Genomic DNA, 15,687 nt, shown 5'->3' with positions numbered 1-15,687 from the left:
CAGCATACTCCACGAAGTTTTAATTTTGATGATTCTTAGTCATAATAATCAAAACTAAAGCAAAAAGTGCTTGAAATATTTGTTTTTTAACATATGTTGTAAATGAATTTTACTTCTTGATATTATACATTTTTTTAAATGCACAAAAGTTGAAAACAGGGGAAAACAATATGTCGGAAACCCTTCTTCTGTGGGGTCGAGTGCAAAATGCAGCAGTTGTTTGTTATTAAGAAAAAAGACTTTAGCATGGCACATTATTGGAGCCAGAAAAGATACACAAGGAGATTATCTTCACAAGAAATAAGTCTGGTCTTTTTAGTAAAATAACTACAGCGGAAAATTAACAAAGAAGTTATATAATAGGATTTCACACAGACAAACACGAAAGCTGCTCATCTTCAGCCAACTTCCACTTAGATTTCACTGGAACAACATGTAATTTCATCCAAGCCAGCCACTTCCTCCCTCCTCCGGCCTCATCCAGCATGTTCACAGCTCAGGAGATAAAGCAATCAGAAGACTTTCAGGAAATCAAACAATGCTGCATTTCCTGCCAAGGAGAGATGTCAAGTTTACTTGTGTGAGTGAGGATCTAGGAGACCTATTTCATGCCATCAGTGTCAACACTGATAGCAGATGAAGCGTTCACTGCCGATGCTGGATCGCTACATTTAGTCCTATTCAAGATTTCTTTTTACTCTTCATTGTTTGGTTTCATTTTTTCCTTGTGTATTTGTTTTTGACAAGAAACGTTTTTAGTGTTTGCAGTTGAATCCTGCCCGCGATCGAGCTATGTTAGCGAGATTTGAAAATTTTCTAAGCAATCTTTCTCTCCATTTTTTTTTATCCATTCTGTTTGGCTTGTAATATTGCTTCTATAACCTAATCACTATAGATAACTTCTAGATATATTAATGAGCAAAAATATATAGGATATAAATGGAATTTTCCCAAGATCACAAAAACAAAAAAGAAGGATTTGAATGCATTCTCTCAAGTCTTAAAAACCAGGCGTATATAACAATAGCTGGAATATCTACAGTATGTTCCTAGTGGAATCCACTAAGTCGGTTTTATTCCCCATTCGCACTTATATTCATGTAACACTTCACTTCATGCCTCTAAGCACTTAATATCATACTCACAATCCAAAGGATGAATCAGTTAAGAACACTTCAAAATGCACACTAAAAAGATCAAACCACCGACCTGCTGATTAATACAGTAGATGACCTGCTCTACCCTCTGAGTGCCCCTGCACAAAGTGTACAATCGTTCTCTTTCCCTGAGCGGAAGCCTAAAAGACAAGTTATATGTAAGTGTTACAAATAACTTGTCCTAATACTAGTACAAGTCTTATCCTAATGCTAGTTTTAGGGATTTAGTTTTGTCGCTGATTTACTTAAACTAAGGTAACTGTAGCAATCAGCCAGCTGTGACTGGCAAGTCAGCATTTTTTCTTTCAATTTATTAACCACCAGTTATTGTTTTCTGCAAATGTTCTCAAGAGTTTCTCTAAGGAGCTTGGAAAGAAAAGCGTCTGGACTTCTTTCGTCTGGACGCTTTTCTTTCCAAGCTCCTTAGACTACGATGACCTGGATGACTGAGATGCTTCACAGACTCTAGAGTTTCTCCTTCTCTGATTATAGTTCCACATCATTAGCACTGGAAATAAATATGGACTTACAACAGCATAACCACAAAACAGCCTTGGATGAAACACTTTTCTTCCAGCACTGAAGTAAAACACAGTCTCTTTTTAGACAGTTGTTCATCACACAGCAGTGACTTACAGGCATATGCTTGCGTTTTTAAAAATTCATTTCTATAAGTTTTCATCACGATGCCAGATTCTGTACTGTCTTGCTTCTGTCTTTCTCGGTAGTTGTCTTCAGTGTCATTATCATTCACGTCATGCTCATGGACCAGAGCCAAGACCTTGATTGGATCAAGAGTCACAGAACTTCAAGTTTTAATTGAATTGAAGCTGCTCTCCCCAGGAGTCTACCAGTGGTCCGTGGAAAGAAATGACTAAGCAGGGCATTAAGAATAAGCATGAGACGGTTAAGGGTGCATTAACTGGAGGCTTAAAAGAGGCAAATAGCAACTGAATATCAGTACTGTGCCAATATAATTTTTCTTCTAAGTGTAGCATGACATCAGAATTAGAAAAAATAATAATATAAAAACAAATCAATATTCTATGCTTGCATGACTATTTCGTGAGCGTGTCTTTCAGCTCTTTTCAGCTCTGTGTATGCATATGCATATAATATATGTGTACATATGGGACTCACTTGAAGAACTGTCAGCACCCTCTGATATGTTTTTCCCTCAGCTGTTTGTCAGCTTGCAGGCAGCTCGATCATCCGGCTAACTATCACAGTTAAAACATGTTTTCCCATAAGCGCCTTTGGAGAATTCTAAGAAGCTCAGTGGCTTCCAGCTTCTGCTGTTGCTGCCTCCTGACAAAAACAGAGAGGCAAAACATGCAGAAAATAGAGTTCAGAAGCAACCACTTTAGGGGAGATTGGGAAATAAATCATGCTTTGTGAATGAATTATTATTATTATTATTCAAAAATTGATTAGCATTTTCTTGTGTTTGGGCGTACAAGCGCACCCACACACGCGCACACCAAATGTTTTCATACTGTCGATCAATTAGCTTAACTGCTCTTATCCTCCTGGAATCTCACAGACCAAAGACTTTAGTGCTTTTGTCTGAAAACACCTCAAACAGAAACCAGCCCAGCCTGAATCAAACTGGCAGGCCTGCAACTGTTTCATCCCAGCTTGGAAATGGAACTCTGCTGCTCAGTTTTTTTAATACAAGTGCCCAAATGAGCCTCATATTCATATCATCAAACTCTCTTTTGAGAACAAAGGAAGAGCTGGTCAAATGCTACTATAGCAAGCAATTTATCTGAAGAACCATAACTTCATACAGAATATGTAATATAAATCAAAGGTTTGAGAAAATAGAGCTGACAGTGATTTAACTTTTGAAAAATCTTGAAAAATTAGTTGCATAGCTGATATCAAATTGAAGATTAAGCTTGAAGAAAATGTGAGATGGAAAATCAGGTCTTGAAAGCACCTGCAGTATTCTGGGCATTGTACTAGATTGTTGTGATGACAAAGGACCTGAGCCAGGAGGCAAGGTTTTCGATTTATCTATAATCCAGCCCTCACCTATGGTGAGTTCTGACCAAAACAATGAGACTGCAGATACAAACACTATGAATCTGTTATCTGTGTGAGGTGGCTGTAGAGATGGAGTGAAGAGCTGGAGTCTGAGTCTCTGATGACTCACTTGGTTGGTTTATGCTTCCAGAGCGCCTTACTTTAACTCTCTGGAAGGATCTCATCTGGCCTTGAGATTCCTCAGGAAAAACAAACAGCAAATTGTTGCTGGAGATAAGAGTGCCTGAAATACTCCCCTTAGTATTTTGCCACATGGGTAGTGCCAGCAGTGGATATTCTGTAGTAAATTTCTAACCACAGTGATATTTCAGATACTTCTGGAGGTCACAAAGGAGCTTAAAAAGAAAACAACTGGACTTCTTTAAGTTTCGTAATGTCATGTGACCCTCTAAGCAAGTCCTTAAACCAAAGGGAAAAGCAATTCATGGTGTTCCACTGATTGTTTGTATTGTGAGAAAGTCTATCCTTGTCACTTCTGTCTGCTTGCAAACTACTGAAAACACTACCAACAGTTAATGTGATGAGTAGAGTGTGGATTGTAATGTGGAGGATCTAAATGTGAATGTGAAACCAAAGAACGAACTGAAAATGAGCCTTTAATGGCTGATGCAAATAGAAACAAAAGGGAAGAAAGCAGTCATCCAAAAACCAAAGCATGAGGAATAATTCTAAGGACATGAACAGCCTACATCCAAGGACAACTTGACAAGGGTAAAAGGACACACTGCACTATTATATATGCATATAGAGGACTATTCATTAATGATAAACAGGATGGAGAGGAACACAGGTGAGCAACAGGTGAAAACAATCTGGGGATCATTGGAAAACACTAAAGAAGCAAAACTAACAGAAAAACAACAGAAAATAACCAAGGGAGACAATAATACTAACACTAAATAAGATTTATGAGACAAAGAAATGAAAGGGACCAAGGTATAAACACAGTATGAGACAGAGCGAGGCCAAAGAGAAAAGCTGGGGAGGCTACTTCTACTAAATTATAATAAAAATAGACACAAAGCAAATCTCATCACAATAAGTAAACACAAAACTAAAGACCTTGTAATGCAAGAATAAGACTGACAGAAAACTAAACTAATAGGAAATCTAAAAATTCAAACAAAAAGTTAGAACCTCAAACACCAGAACAACAAAACACCACAAATAAACTAAGGTTGTAATATATAAGCTAACAATCAAAAAACAAGAATTCAGCACAGACCAAACAAGAGAACCCAGGGATCACTACAGGTATGCTAAAGAATGTTCACAGCATGCACACTGTGATATAGTGAAATCTGGAGGGATTGGAAAGCTATCTTGTAAGATTATACTTGCACATTATTCATCCTAGTTATTTGTTAGGATTTTCTAGACTGTTGTTAAGCAAAACACCATCACACAAATGAAAACCAGCTGTAGATTTGTGTAATGCTACTGGGTTTTTTTTGTTTTGTTTTTTTGCCTGTCCCGTTTTGGCTCTTTTGCCATCAGAATTATTGTCTAAAGGGGAAAAGAAAGGGGAGAAAGAAAGAGGGAAAGAAAAACAGCGGGGAAGAGGGACGGGGATAAAGGGCAAAAAACAAAAAACAACAAAATAAGTTAATTACCTGATATTTGTTGTCTTACACACACACACACACACACACACACACACACACACACACACACACACACACACACACACGGAAAATAACTTACAATTACACCTCTTTCTTTGCAGGCACCTCCCTGGAGCAGGACAATATCGAAGGTCTTGAAAGCAAAATAGTGCATTTGTACAGTCTCTTCAACAGCCAAGACTATAGTATATCCATGAAGTGTCAAACGGAAGTGCCCTTGAGAGAGATGACTAACCCTCATCAGTTGACTGCTCCTTTGATTAGTTAAATGGCTCAGCTGCAATTCACATCTGCCCAAGTGTAACAATCCTGTCCTCTTTTCATTTATTGTTTAAACCAAACTCACTGTAGTTTATTGTCGAAATAACTTTGAATAACTTTGTTTACAAATTAAATGGACTTTGTAGAAGTGGCAGCAAATTACCATAAAGCTCCAATATAGGTACTACCCAAGGGCCTTTATTACACAGGTTGCAGCTTGTGACACAAAACTGAGAAAGTCATATGGAAGACCATGTATTAACGCTACTATGTTATGCAGGCTCTAGAAATGAAATGAAGTACTTCCATGCATCATGTGTAACTAGAACCCGCGTCAAAAAAAAAAAGAAAGAAAAATATGGAAATCTGGAATTATAACAAATAAAGCCAAAAATGAATATAACAGGATTCCAGTCCTTCATCAAGGCTCTGAGTGCTTTTTATTGAATCTTGTCTGCTAAGGGAGAAATAAAGGCTGGCTGGCTCTGGCTCATGTAAGGCCAGAGAAAGTCTGTAAAATAACACAAACCAAAACCTCCTCCCTCCAGTGCAGCAGTCTGTCAGCCATACCAGGATCCTGATGGCAGCTGCATGTCACCAGTCACACCATGTGTGAATACAAGAAGACAGCTGAGCTAGTGAGGCCCCAGGTTGTGCCAGACGAGTGTAACTCTCAATTCACTCCGCAACTTCCTGCTGCCATGCGCCCCAGTCCAAGTTCATTCTTGTTAGCCAAAAAGTCTTTAAGGACTCCCTCAACAGTTGCAAAATACAAGTGGCAGCATGCTGCTTTCAATGACATTGAAATCAGGTAATGGTGCATTCCCTTTATACTTCAATATATATTAATGCTTATAAAAAAAATAAAAATATCATCTGCCTTTTGTCTGAGTGAAAGAAAATTGCTGACAACAAAGATAAAGAACAGCTGGAAAACCTGTGCAGACAATATATGGCAATATATGCAATTTCAAAACACGGTATTTTGTTTACCTGTCTGGCTAGTCTAGCAGTAAGAGAGCCAAAGGGACAAATACCAGGTTGATTTGAAAGTTTTGTTGCAGATTTTAAGCAGCATTTTTGCATTTTGCAGATGTGCTGCTAGCAACCTCACATCACACTGATTCCACTGGATCATATATCAAGGAAGCTTCTCCGCCCCATATGATTTGGGTGGAAATGTATTTGGACCAAGGTTGGATCAGCTTCTTCAGACCACAGATAATACCAATACTGTCAATATATTGTGCTGTGAAAATAGATTTAGCAATAAGAACATACCTGGAATTTTTGCCCTAATTCCCCATATTATCTTCAGCATCCACAAGAAGTTAGGCTGTTTCAGAAGAAATCAATAGATACATGTGGTTGAATATGGGAGCATGGGGGACTATTCATCGCATGATATTTGCCTTCAAATCTCAGATCATTTATTTATGTATTTATTTATTCCCACAATGATCATTATTATGCCACCATTCCAAAAAAACAAAACAAAAAAACCTTATCACAGCTAATGCATCTGTCAGATCGTCTGTATTTATGTTTGTGTGTCAGATGGTGAGGTATTCAGTTGTTACTACAACACTAAGGGCAAGGAATATGGCAGGCAGATGGATTGCTTCAATGGTGTAGTTAAATATCATTTGTAATGAAAGAGGATTTACAACTTCTGCTGCTGAACATTTCAGCTGTTGGTTGGCAAATGTAAGAGTTACATTTTCTGAGCAGTGAAGAGTGTTGGACTATCTAAAATTCACTATCATCTTAGAAGATTTAAAGATCTACTCAGCAGACACCCTGCTGTAATCTTGGTTGTCGATAACCATCCACTCTCATCACATGTAATTCAGATGCAAACATGTATGGATGGATATGAGAAAGAGCCATTTCAAAACAAGCAACTATTGCTTAGCTTGTTTTCAAAATCTGGAAGTGAAGATGCTCACATTAGAGCACTGGGTCCTGCTTATAGGAATTCAGAGAAGGGGCAGCCAATCACAGGAGGGCAGGATTTTTTTTTGTTTTTTTTTTACTTCTCTAATGGAATCCAGATATAACAATATAGAGCTGGAAATTAGTGTTTAGTAAGGCTGTTAAAAACAGCGCCCCTCGATTTTACACTCAAGGCAATAGATTCTCCCATGTCATCAAACCCTCAGATTTAATACTGCTGCTATAGATAAAATATTCCATCTGTACTGTATGCTGAGTATCCGTTTAAACCACAGGGAGAAGTGAATTGCCCTGCCATTCCACTCGCCCAGGTAATCAGACCCCAAATTGAAAATATCCAGCTGCCAATTTCAGTCCAGTTTCAATATTCCCTGCCTGCCAGTGTGATGTCGCGTTTCCTGCAGGCTGTAAAGGTGGAGACAATATAAGTGGCTTATGAATGAAATTTGAATTTCATGGCCCAATATCATTTAGAGTCAGTAATTGAGCAATATGTGTCCTCTATAAAATGTCTTCTGCTTATTCTGATTTGACTGGTGAAGCAGCTGGGTCATCACAATGGCATCAAATAACAGAACCATACATGTGTCTCCATCAACTACCGTATTGCCCCTTCTTTGCAGACACTAAGGTCTAACCAACTGTATCTAGGAAAATGAATTAAAAAAAAAACAAGATTGAAAAATATCCCAGAGGATTTACCACTGAGCCCCTGTTAGACGTTGTATATTTTTGAAAGAAATTCCCCTCAATTTTTAATGGAAACAGGTTATAGAGGTATAGCGGTGTGCTCTAGAAGAGGGTCGGCTGCTAATGTGCTATTTATTTAACAAGTCTTTAAAAAAAAAGGGGGAAACAAAATACAAGAAGGCTTCAGACAGTTAAACATTTTAATATTTTAAACAAGAACGTGAAAAAAAAGTGAGTAAAATTGAAAAAACAGTTTAAGTACTTTAAGTGTGTCGCAGTCTTCATAAGCCACACCTGCAAGTCCTTGTCCTCAGCTGTTTCTGAGGAAAATTTCTCCTGAAACTTGAAGTGTTTTGAAAGTTCTTTAAAGGTTTGTTTTTCTCAGGCTATGAGACAGCTCCTTTTTTTTTATATATGCTGGATTTGCTTTTTAAGTTGAAAATTTTATTGTGTGGCATTTCTGTGTGTGTAATACCTGAACCTAATTCAGTGCTGAATAGCGGTCCCAAACTTCTTTTTTTTTTTTGCTTTGGCTTTTGTCTAATTCAGAAAGCAACACCAGCAGGGCTGAAGAGTTTTGATTGCCCTTTCAATACAAACCCAAGCAGACATTACCTAAACAACAGTATATCGAACATTTTTACTAAAGTATTTTCAGCCAAAGAAGCATTTATTGTTTCATCACAACAAAAAATGTTTATAGAAAATAATTAGCATAAAAAAAGAAAAAAAGAAAAAAAAAACCCTAACGATTTAGTAACTGGTACTAACAACTTCTCACCATAATTTATATTGAAGCTGGACTATAATAGTCTGTGAGGGTAAGGCTCATTGTATAAGCACCTGGAATTGAGAGGGCAGGAACACTTCCAGGCATCTTGGCAGCACTGGCAAGCTCTCCACCATGAAGGATTACTGAAATAAGGCATAAGGATGTCCCTGTGATGTCTTGGATATTGCCTCCCGCTGGTGCTTAGCACAGCCTCGTCAGTCACATTTGTGATTACCTCTGAGCTGTACCCAATCATAATTAAGGTGATGACATTCTCACTAATGCACGGCTGACGATGAGCTATGCTGCTGAATTTTGGACACGACGGGAAGAAGAAAACTTTTGCAGAAGAGCATAAAAAGCATGAGGCAAGCAATTTGTTTAGTGAGACGAAAAAGAAAATGCAACAAGACTATTAAAGGCTATTGTTCGGTGCGTGCTAAAGAAAGGCGATTTGATGAGGGAAAAGGTGCAAGGAGCTGCTTCAGATGTGACCACTGTGTCTCCAGGGGGGTGATTTCTATTTCATTTCTTCCCCACCAGCTGAATAATCTCACTCTGCAGCACCTAATAGGAGTTCATAATTAAAACCAGATATATAGAGAAGTAGGATGAACATGAAGTACTCTCTGGAGAATGGAAAGTCTGAACATGATGCTAAAATAAAGATGAAAACAAGACTGTTGTACTACTATCTTTTAGTAGCCACAGTGAATGTTTAGTGGCAAAAATACATACATTGAAAAAAAAGCTCTTATTAATAGTTTCAGTCCACCTTTTCTCTTTTTGTCCCTCTTTGACTTTACTGAGGAGAATAAAGACAATAAACATGATTTATCACTGTGCACATGAATTGACTTGTTCTATAAAGCTATGAAGTAATACAGTAGTTCTTCTTTAAAATCTGACTCAAAACAGCATAGAGCCCACAATCAGCTCCTACTCTCTACAATTGTCTAGTTAATGTGGGAGGAATTCAAAGTAATGACAAATTACTCAAACTCTTTTTTTCCTAGTGCTGAAGGAAACAAATTTCAGCATGATCTGCATTGTAACCATTCAGCCAAACACAACGAATTCATGTACGATTATTTTTATGACAGTGACTTTTAGTGTTAAAAATGTCAAAGCATGAAACATGGTCTGAGGTGTGAATGCTGGAACACATAATCACAGCAGCTGCATCACTAGTTCAAACAGTTGGGACCGAACACTACCCAATGTATAAAAACTGAGAAAAACTAATGAGTACCAAGGTGCAGCTGGGCAGGCAGGCAGGTGAACCTAATCAGGTGATGAAGTGAGAGACTAATGATACAACCCGGCATAAGTGGAGATGTCCATGCACGTTCCTATCAAAAACCTATGCTCTAACTTTCAGTTACACACACTCATCACCCCTCAAGTCACTAGTTAGACTTAAAAAAGGAAGATGCCGGAGGGTTGACATGGTAATTATTTCTTCTGTAGTCTTTAAAAGAATCCCCACTTAAACACTGTGTGTAAATATATTGTGCAGGTAGATGCTTACAAAGATGCAGGGACACATTTTTGCATGTTTAAATATGGCCATAAATCACTTTTGTGGTGCATATTTATGCTGTTGCAGATGACAGCAACTTTAAATTATTTCCTTTTTATGGATTTAGATTCTGCTGCTAATAATAAAATCATGACTAAACTACTTTTTTCTGTTTTTATCAGTGGTTTACTTTATTTTGCTGTTGTGGTGGAAACACCACACCAAGCTGTTTCGTTATCAGTACTAATGGCTGTTTCCTTAAACTCTCTAAAGTTACATATATACATAAATACATAAATACAACTTATGGCTTTACAGTTTATGTTCAACTAACTCTTGAATTCTTAGGGAGGGGAGGGGGGAGGGGTTCAAATCCTTTTTTAAAAGATGCAGTAATATGCAAGCTTATGTTTAGGGTATCGTTTACGCATCTGCTTCTGCATACAGTGCATAATTTCCACCCTCTAAAGGTTTTTCTATTTCCTCCTCTCCATGAACCATGCAGCAACCACTGCAGCTTGTTGTTTCCTGAATGTAAAGTAGAGCGGAATAAGCATGTTGTATCACAGAAACTGTGTCTCTCAAGTAACCGGGTTCTTATCTGTTTAATGCACCACTCCCTAAATAATTTCTCACCAGGAAAGAAATATTAAATCACACAACAATGTTATTTTAAAAACCAGTCAGGCATATACAATGACAATTAGAAGTAAGAGGTTACAATTAAAATGATGTTATTGATTTTCATGTATACTTGACTTGGAGTTAAAAACGATTAAAAAAATACCTCATTTCCGAATGTAGACAGGGCTAACCTTTAATTCTCTGCCAGAGGGTTTCCTGATCAGGACATGTGGTGCATAATAATCTATACTCATTGGACTTTGCAACACTGTCAGATGATCCCCCATCCCTCTTTTGGTCACTGACTGCCACTGTGTGGTCATAAATATTTAACACAGTTCTGCTACAATTCAGTTTACACTCTTTTACTGTACAAGGTTTAAAAAATTTGATTCCTGCAACCCACTTATCAGATTGTAATACGGCATCCTGTAGCCATGACTGAGATAAATTAGAAATATTTTTTTATTGAAGTATCACAGTCCTCCCAGAAATAGGCTGAAATATACCTGGGGAGAGACTCAACTTTTCTTGTGGGCAAGAAGGTAATCTGCCTCGGCAAAATAATTCCGTTCCACCAACACTACAGGCTCCATCATCCATCATCATTAAGAAAGGAAAGGAAAAAAAGGAAACACTATAATACTGATGAAAGCAGCCACAAGCACTGTACTGCCTTGTATTTCTGATCTAATTTTATTGTTTGATAGTGTGTTTTACCTTACTCCCCTGTAAATGTGTCACTCCATGACAGTTTGGCTGACGTGGCATCAAGTTTTGACATTGAGGCTTGGGCTAAAATGTTGTTTTTCATCTTTTAAAAACATCAGTAAATGTCAGAATGTGGCATCAGAGTTAGTATGTGATTTTTATTTTATTTTTCAAAGGTCTGTCATTTTATACACCATCAAAAGCCATACAGAAAGATCTAGAGCACCCAAATTTCAGCACAACAGTGGCCTAAAAAGTTCTGAATTCTATGCAGTCATAATAAACGCAGACCCGCAGAGCAGAGTTTTACAAAATAGGTGGTTTCTAAATGCTTTCTTTTAAATAATAAATGAATGCTCACACTCATGCTTTGGCAGCTGTTGAAGATTTTCTGGAAAGTTTCAAATATGTGGTTCCTACAACACTAGATTTGATACCTATGTTATTAGGAAAGGATGGATGTTTGCTTTAATTGTAGATATCCTGGGTGGCTGACACTGGCAGCACACTGCGGTGATAAGAAAGCCCATATACTGGGCTCATCCCTGTGTGGTGGAAGCTGTCCACCTTGCCAAGCTGCCGCAGATGGAAGAGCAGGGTGAGCTTTCGGGTCATGGTTCTAAGTGCCAAGAAGGAGGCCAGGATCTGGGCGAGCAGGAAGAGGAGATAGAGGGAGTGGACAGCTCTCTCCAGAGGCAGGATGATAATTCCTTCATCGGTCAGGAAGAACAGCAGCACTGGCAGCTGGAACATGAAAGACAGGAGCCAGAAGGCTGCCAGCTCTGGCACCTGATGACAGGGAGGAAAAGAGAGAAAATTTGGGTTGGCGTGCACAAACGATGAAAAGATGCAGCAGTCATCCATCAAGTGCTCTGGTTGAATCCACATGAAAGCAAAGACACACATTCACTAAAACTCAGTAGGCACTTGTAGCCACAAGCAGGTAGAAAACTCCGCAGTTTCCTCCTCTGTGTTTTTTCAGGGTTCATAAAAGAGCTTCATGTAGTTCAGTGCAAGATATAAATTTGAAATACCTTTTCTTTGAGGTTGCCAGTGTAGCCCAGATAAAGTCGAACCACTTCGATGACCGTTAGTAGGATCATCCCAGTAATGAGCAGAGCTTGATAGTACCCAGGAAGATAGTAGAACTGGCAAAAGTGAAGGGCTGTAATTAATGAGCATGATCAAGGTGTGTGTGTGTGTGTGTGTGTGTGTGTGTGTGTGTGTGTGTGTGTGTGTGTGTGTGTGTGTGTGTGCGCGCGCACAGGCATGTTAGATTTTTATGTAAACTTTTTTTTCAAAATATTGATGAAACAAGTTTTATTTTTCAAAAAGACAGTGGATGTTGAGTTCACTGCTTGTGCCTCTTCTGAGTTTATGTGAGGAGGCTTAGTGTTCATTTTGAAGACACCACTAGATGGAGCCAAAGTCAAACGTTTTCGAATTGATACACTGGGCTTAGTAAATAGATTCGGTTCATCAAAACCTGAACTGTTGACTTCAAGAGGAATACTTCTATTCTCTTGTGTGTGTTTGGCACTAACCTTTACTTCCAGCATGAACACAGCTGAAAACCACCAACAAGGAAAATAAAACATATTGAAATACAGGAGCATTTGAAGGGGGAGGTGAGAAACCAGCTCGTTGACCACTGCAAGACAAATAACAGTGCACAAAACATTAAGTTGAAAAACTGAAGTGAAATTTGACCAAACGAAGAAAAACCTTTAATAGCTGACGTTACAACAGATCTAAAAAGAAGCAATCTGCGCACTGTGATTTACTTGAGAATTAAGTCATAAGATGTCTTGTCCAATCTCTGATCTCTGCCTTTACATTCTCCAGTACGAGATAGCATTGTGCTGTATAGTAAACATATTAAACTAAAGTTCCAAACAGTCTTTGGAAGCACAAACTAACCAGATGCATCCTCTTGCTCCCTGGTGAAGTCACTGTCTGCTGTCCTGTTGTTTGTGAACACAGAACCTCCCATAGACACCAGACCCAGCGGCAGGTTTTCGGGAACAGGCGAGTAAAACACAGGCATTGTTGACAGAGGTGGTGATCATGACAGAGCCAAGGAGTCAGGAGGTTTACAGTTCCAAAAATATGTTTTCAGTATCTGTTGCTCATTTTTGTCTTAAGTTAATCAATCGCACAATACCAGGCTAGAAGAGATACAAGTGGACACATAAAGGCACATGCTGGCAGACGCTACTGCTAATCTGATTATTGTGAAGGAGGCGGGCTGAAGATTAGCCTGAAACAGTTGCATGCTTACTTGAAGTTAGTGTCCATCTATGATGATAATTTGATTTTCTAATTAGGGAATTCAGCAGATACTTAAACTTTATAGAGATAAAGTTGCACGTACTCTTTGCAGTATGTTTGAAAATTCTACATTCTTTGTACACATATTTAAAGCGAAGGTTCACTCTGGCAGGTTTTGGTGTATTTTATAGTCTTTTTATTTAAATTCTGCAGATAAACACAATGACATAAGACTCTGCTCAATGCACCCGGCCAGCGAGTCATCAGAGTGGTGCCTGGCTTATTTTGGCCTTTGGGCCTCACTCGTCATTATTGTGACCATGGTGCAGAGACAGAGTTTGGCCACAAGGTGTCATCACAGCTCGTCCCTGGGGGCGCGCAGGGGAAAATGCTGAAACTCCTCTGGCACCTCTTCCCCTTTCTTGGACCTCTTGTAGAAGCCAAGTGAGTCTAACAAGCTGCTGATCTCGTCTGCCTTCATTTTCTTCACAGAAACAGTCTGATCCACAGACACATACACATACACAGGAGGGCAGACATGTTTGGTTCACAACGTGGTTAAAGGCAGTAATGCTTGTATATTAGCTGTATATGTAGATATAACATGATTTACTAAACCCCTGTTTTTACTTTGAAGTGTTTAGCCACTACAGATTTAGAGGATCCAGCTATTTTTTTGTTTCTCCTTACCTAAAGTCAAATTATAATCTCCCAGAGAAGCCACATTAGAAAAACTTTAGCCTCTAAACGAAGCTTTAGATGGAAAATTTAAAAGGCTTTACTCAAGAAAGCAGTAATACCTGGCTTTTTTTCGATGTAGGCCAGCATTAAGAAAATTCATTTTTATTGGTTTTAATGGAGAGGCTAATTGGGCAATAACTGCAACAGGGGTTTTCTACCCTGGAAAAATAAATGACATGTGAGAAGTGCTTTCAAGGCACACAATTTTCAAAGTCACATCAACTCTCCTGTCTCGGTACAAAAAATATTGCTCCATTCTCAGAATCCCCAAGTTCATATACTGTATGTATTTTTTTTTTTAACTCTCATTCAAGTACATCCTCTTTCTTGGTATCTGACAGATGATCTGATATCACATGAAGTAATATCGAAACTTTCCCACATGAATCCTGTTTGACATCTCTTGATAAGCTCCATCACAAGGCAGCGGAATAAAAGGTCCCTGTACTCACTTCTCACCTTAACAATCTCATCCTTTTCATTGTAGAATATCAGACGGGGTTTCTTCTCTTCCGATGAATCATATTCCAAGTTGTGGCTACACAGGAAAAAGCAGATCAAGGAAAACAGGTAGGGGGGGTTGTGAAGAACAAGGCATATCCATCTGTTTCGCTATTTTTAGGCTCATTTAACATGATTTTTTTTACTTGGAATGCTCACAGAGCTGGCACTGAACTTGGCAGCTTGCTAGGAATACTGTTTTGTTTACAAAAGAGGTCATGAGAAAATCAGTAGTGATTTTTGTGGAAAGCTCACAGCTTAGCAAAGAATCCTGAGGAACATGAAAACAATACAAGGATACTATAAAGCCATTCGCTCCATGAGAAAATGATAGAGCTCAGGCATTTTCTTTATGCTTCATCCGACCACACTGGGAGCCTGCAGGGATGACAAGAGACATTTGTTAAAACAGCATGACAAAGAGGAGTGTACATATCTCATTCTTTATGTGATCAAAGGTGACAAAAAAGGTGTCACATTACAGCAGAAAATAAACTGCCATGACAGCACAAGACCTATCCATCACCATGCACACTATTTCCTCACTTGTTTTTTGAATATTATGTGTAGATTTCATTTTTCACTTCACAGGAGTTTGCTCTATACTTACCAGCAGTTTAGCTCTGGCTATAATGAGCTTTTCTTCACCTACTGTGTCATTGTTAGCTTCGGATAGCCTAAGAGCGAGGGTAAGAGTAAGCACCAAGAAGGTCCACATTTTTACTAGATGGTAAAATCTTTAGCTCCTTTTTCTGAGTTGAAGCACTGATAAGTGACCCTTTAATACTCTTGGACAGTTTTTTCAGG

The 15,687-nt window shown here is 38.6% G+C and overlaps 2 protein-coding genes across 2 annotated transcripts; both read right to left on the bottom strand.

Moving 5' to 3' along the window:
- Nucleotides 1–11,505: 11,505 nt before the first annotated feature.
- On the bottom strand, nt 11,506–13,691 carry LOC113034365 (transmembrane protein 17A). The gene is made up of 4 exons (XM_026188852.1): nt 13,288–13,691; nt 12,912–13,018; nt 12,402–12,515; nt 11,506–12,156 (listed from the first exon to the last, which is right to left on the bottom strand). The coding sequence occupies exons 1-4, from the start codon at nt 13,412–13,414 to the stop codon at nt 11,836–11,838; spliced, it is 669 nt and encodes a 222-aa protein (XP_026044637.1). The 5' UTR covers nt 13,415–13,691; the 3' UTR covers nt 11,506–11,835.
- A 111-nt stretch (nt 13,692–13,802) lies between these two features.
- selenoe (selenoprotein e) lies at nt 13,803–15,687 on the bottom strand. The gene is made up of 4 exons (XM_026188853.1): nt 15,491–15,687; nt 15,182–15,258; nt 14,839–14,917; nt 13,803–14,137 (listed from the first exon to the last, which is right to left on the bottom strand). The coding sequence occupies exons 1-4, from the start codon at nt 15,596–15,598 to the stop codon at nt 13,994–13,996; spliced, it is 408 nt and encodes a 135-aa protein (XP_026044638.1). The 5' UTR covers nt 15,599–15,687; the 3' UTR covers nt 13,803–13,993.

Source organism: Astatotilapia calliptera, chromosome 12 (genome assembly GCF_900246225.1).
Source record: "Astatotilapia calliptera chromosome 12, fAstCal1.2, whole genome shotgun sequence".
NCBI lineage: Eukaryota > Metazoa > Chordata > Actinopteri > Cichliformes > Cichlidae > Astatotilapia > Astatotilapia calliptera.
The sequence above is the reverse complement of the archived record's forward strand: the minus strand, read 5'-3'. Positions and strand labels throughout refer to the sequence as shown.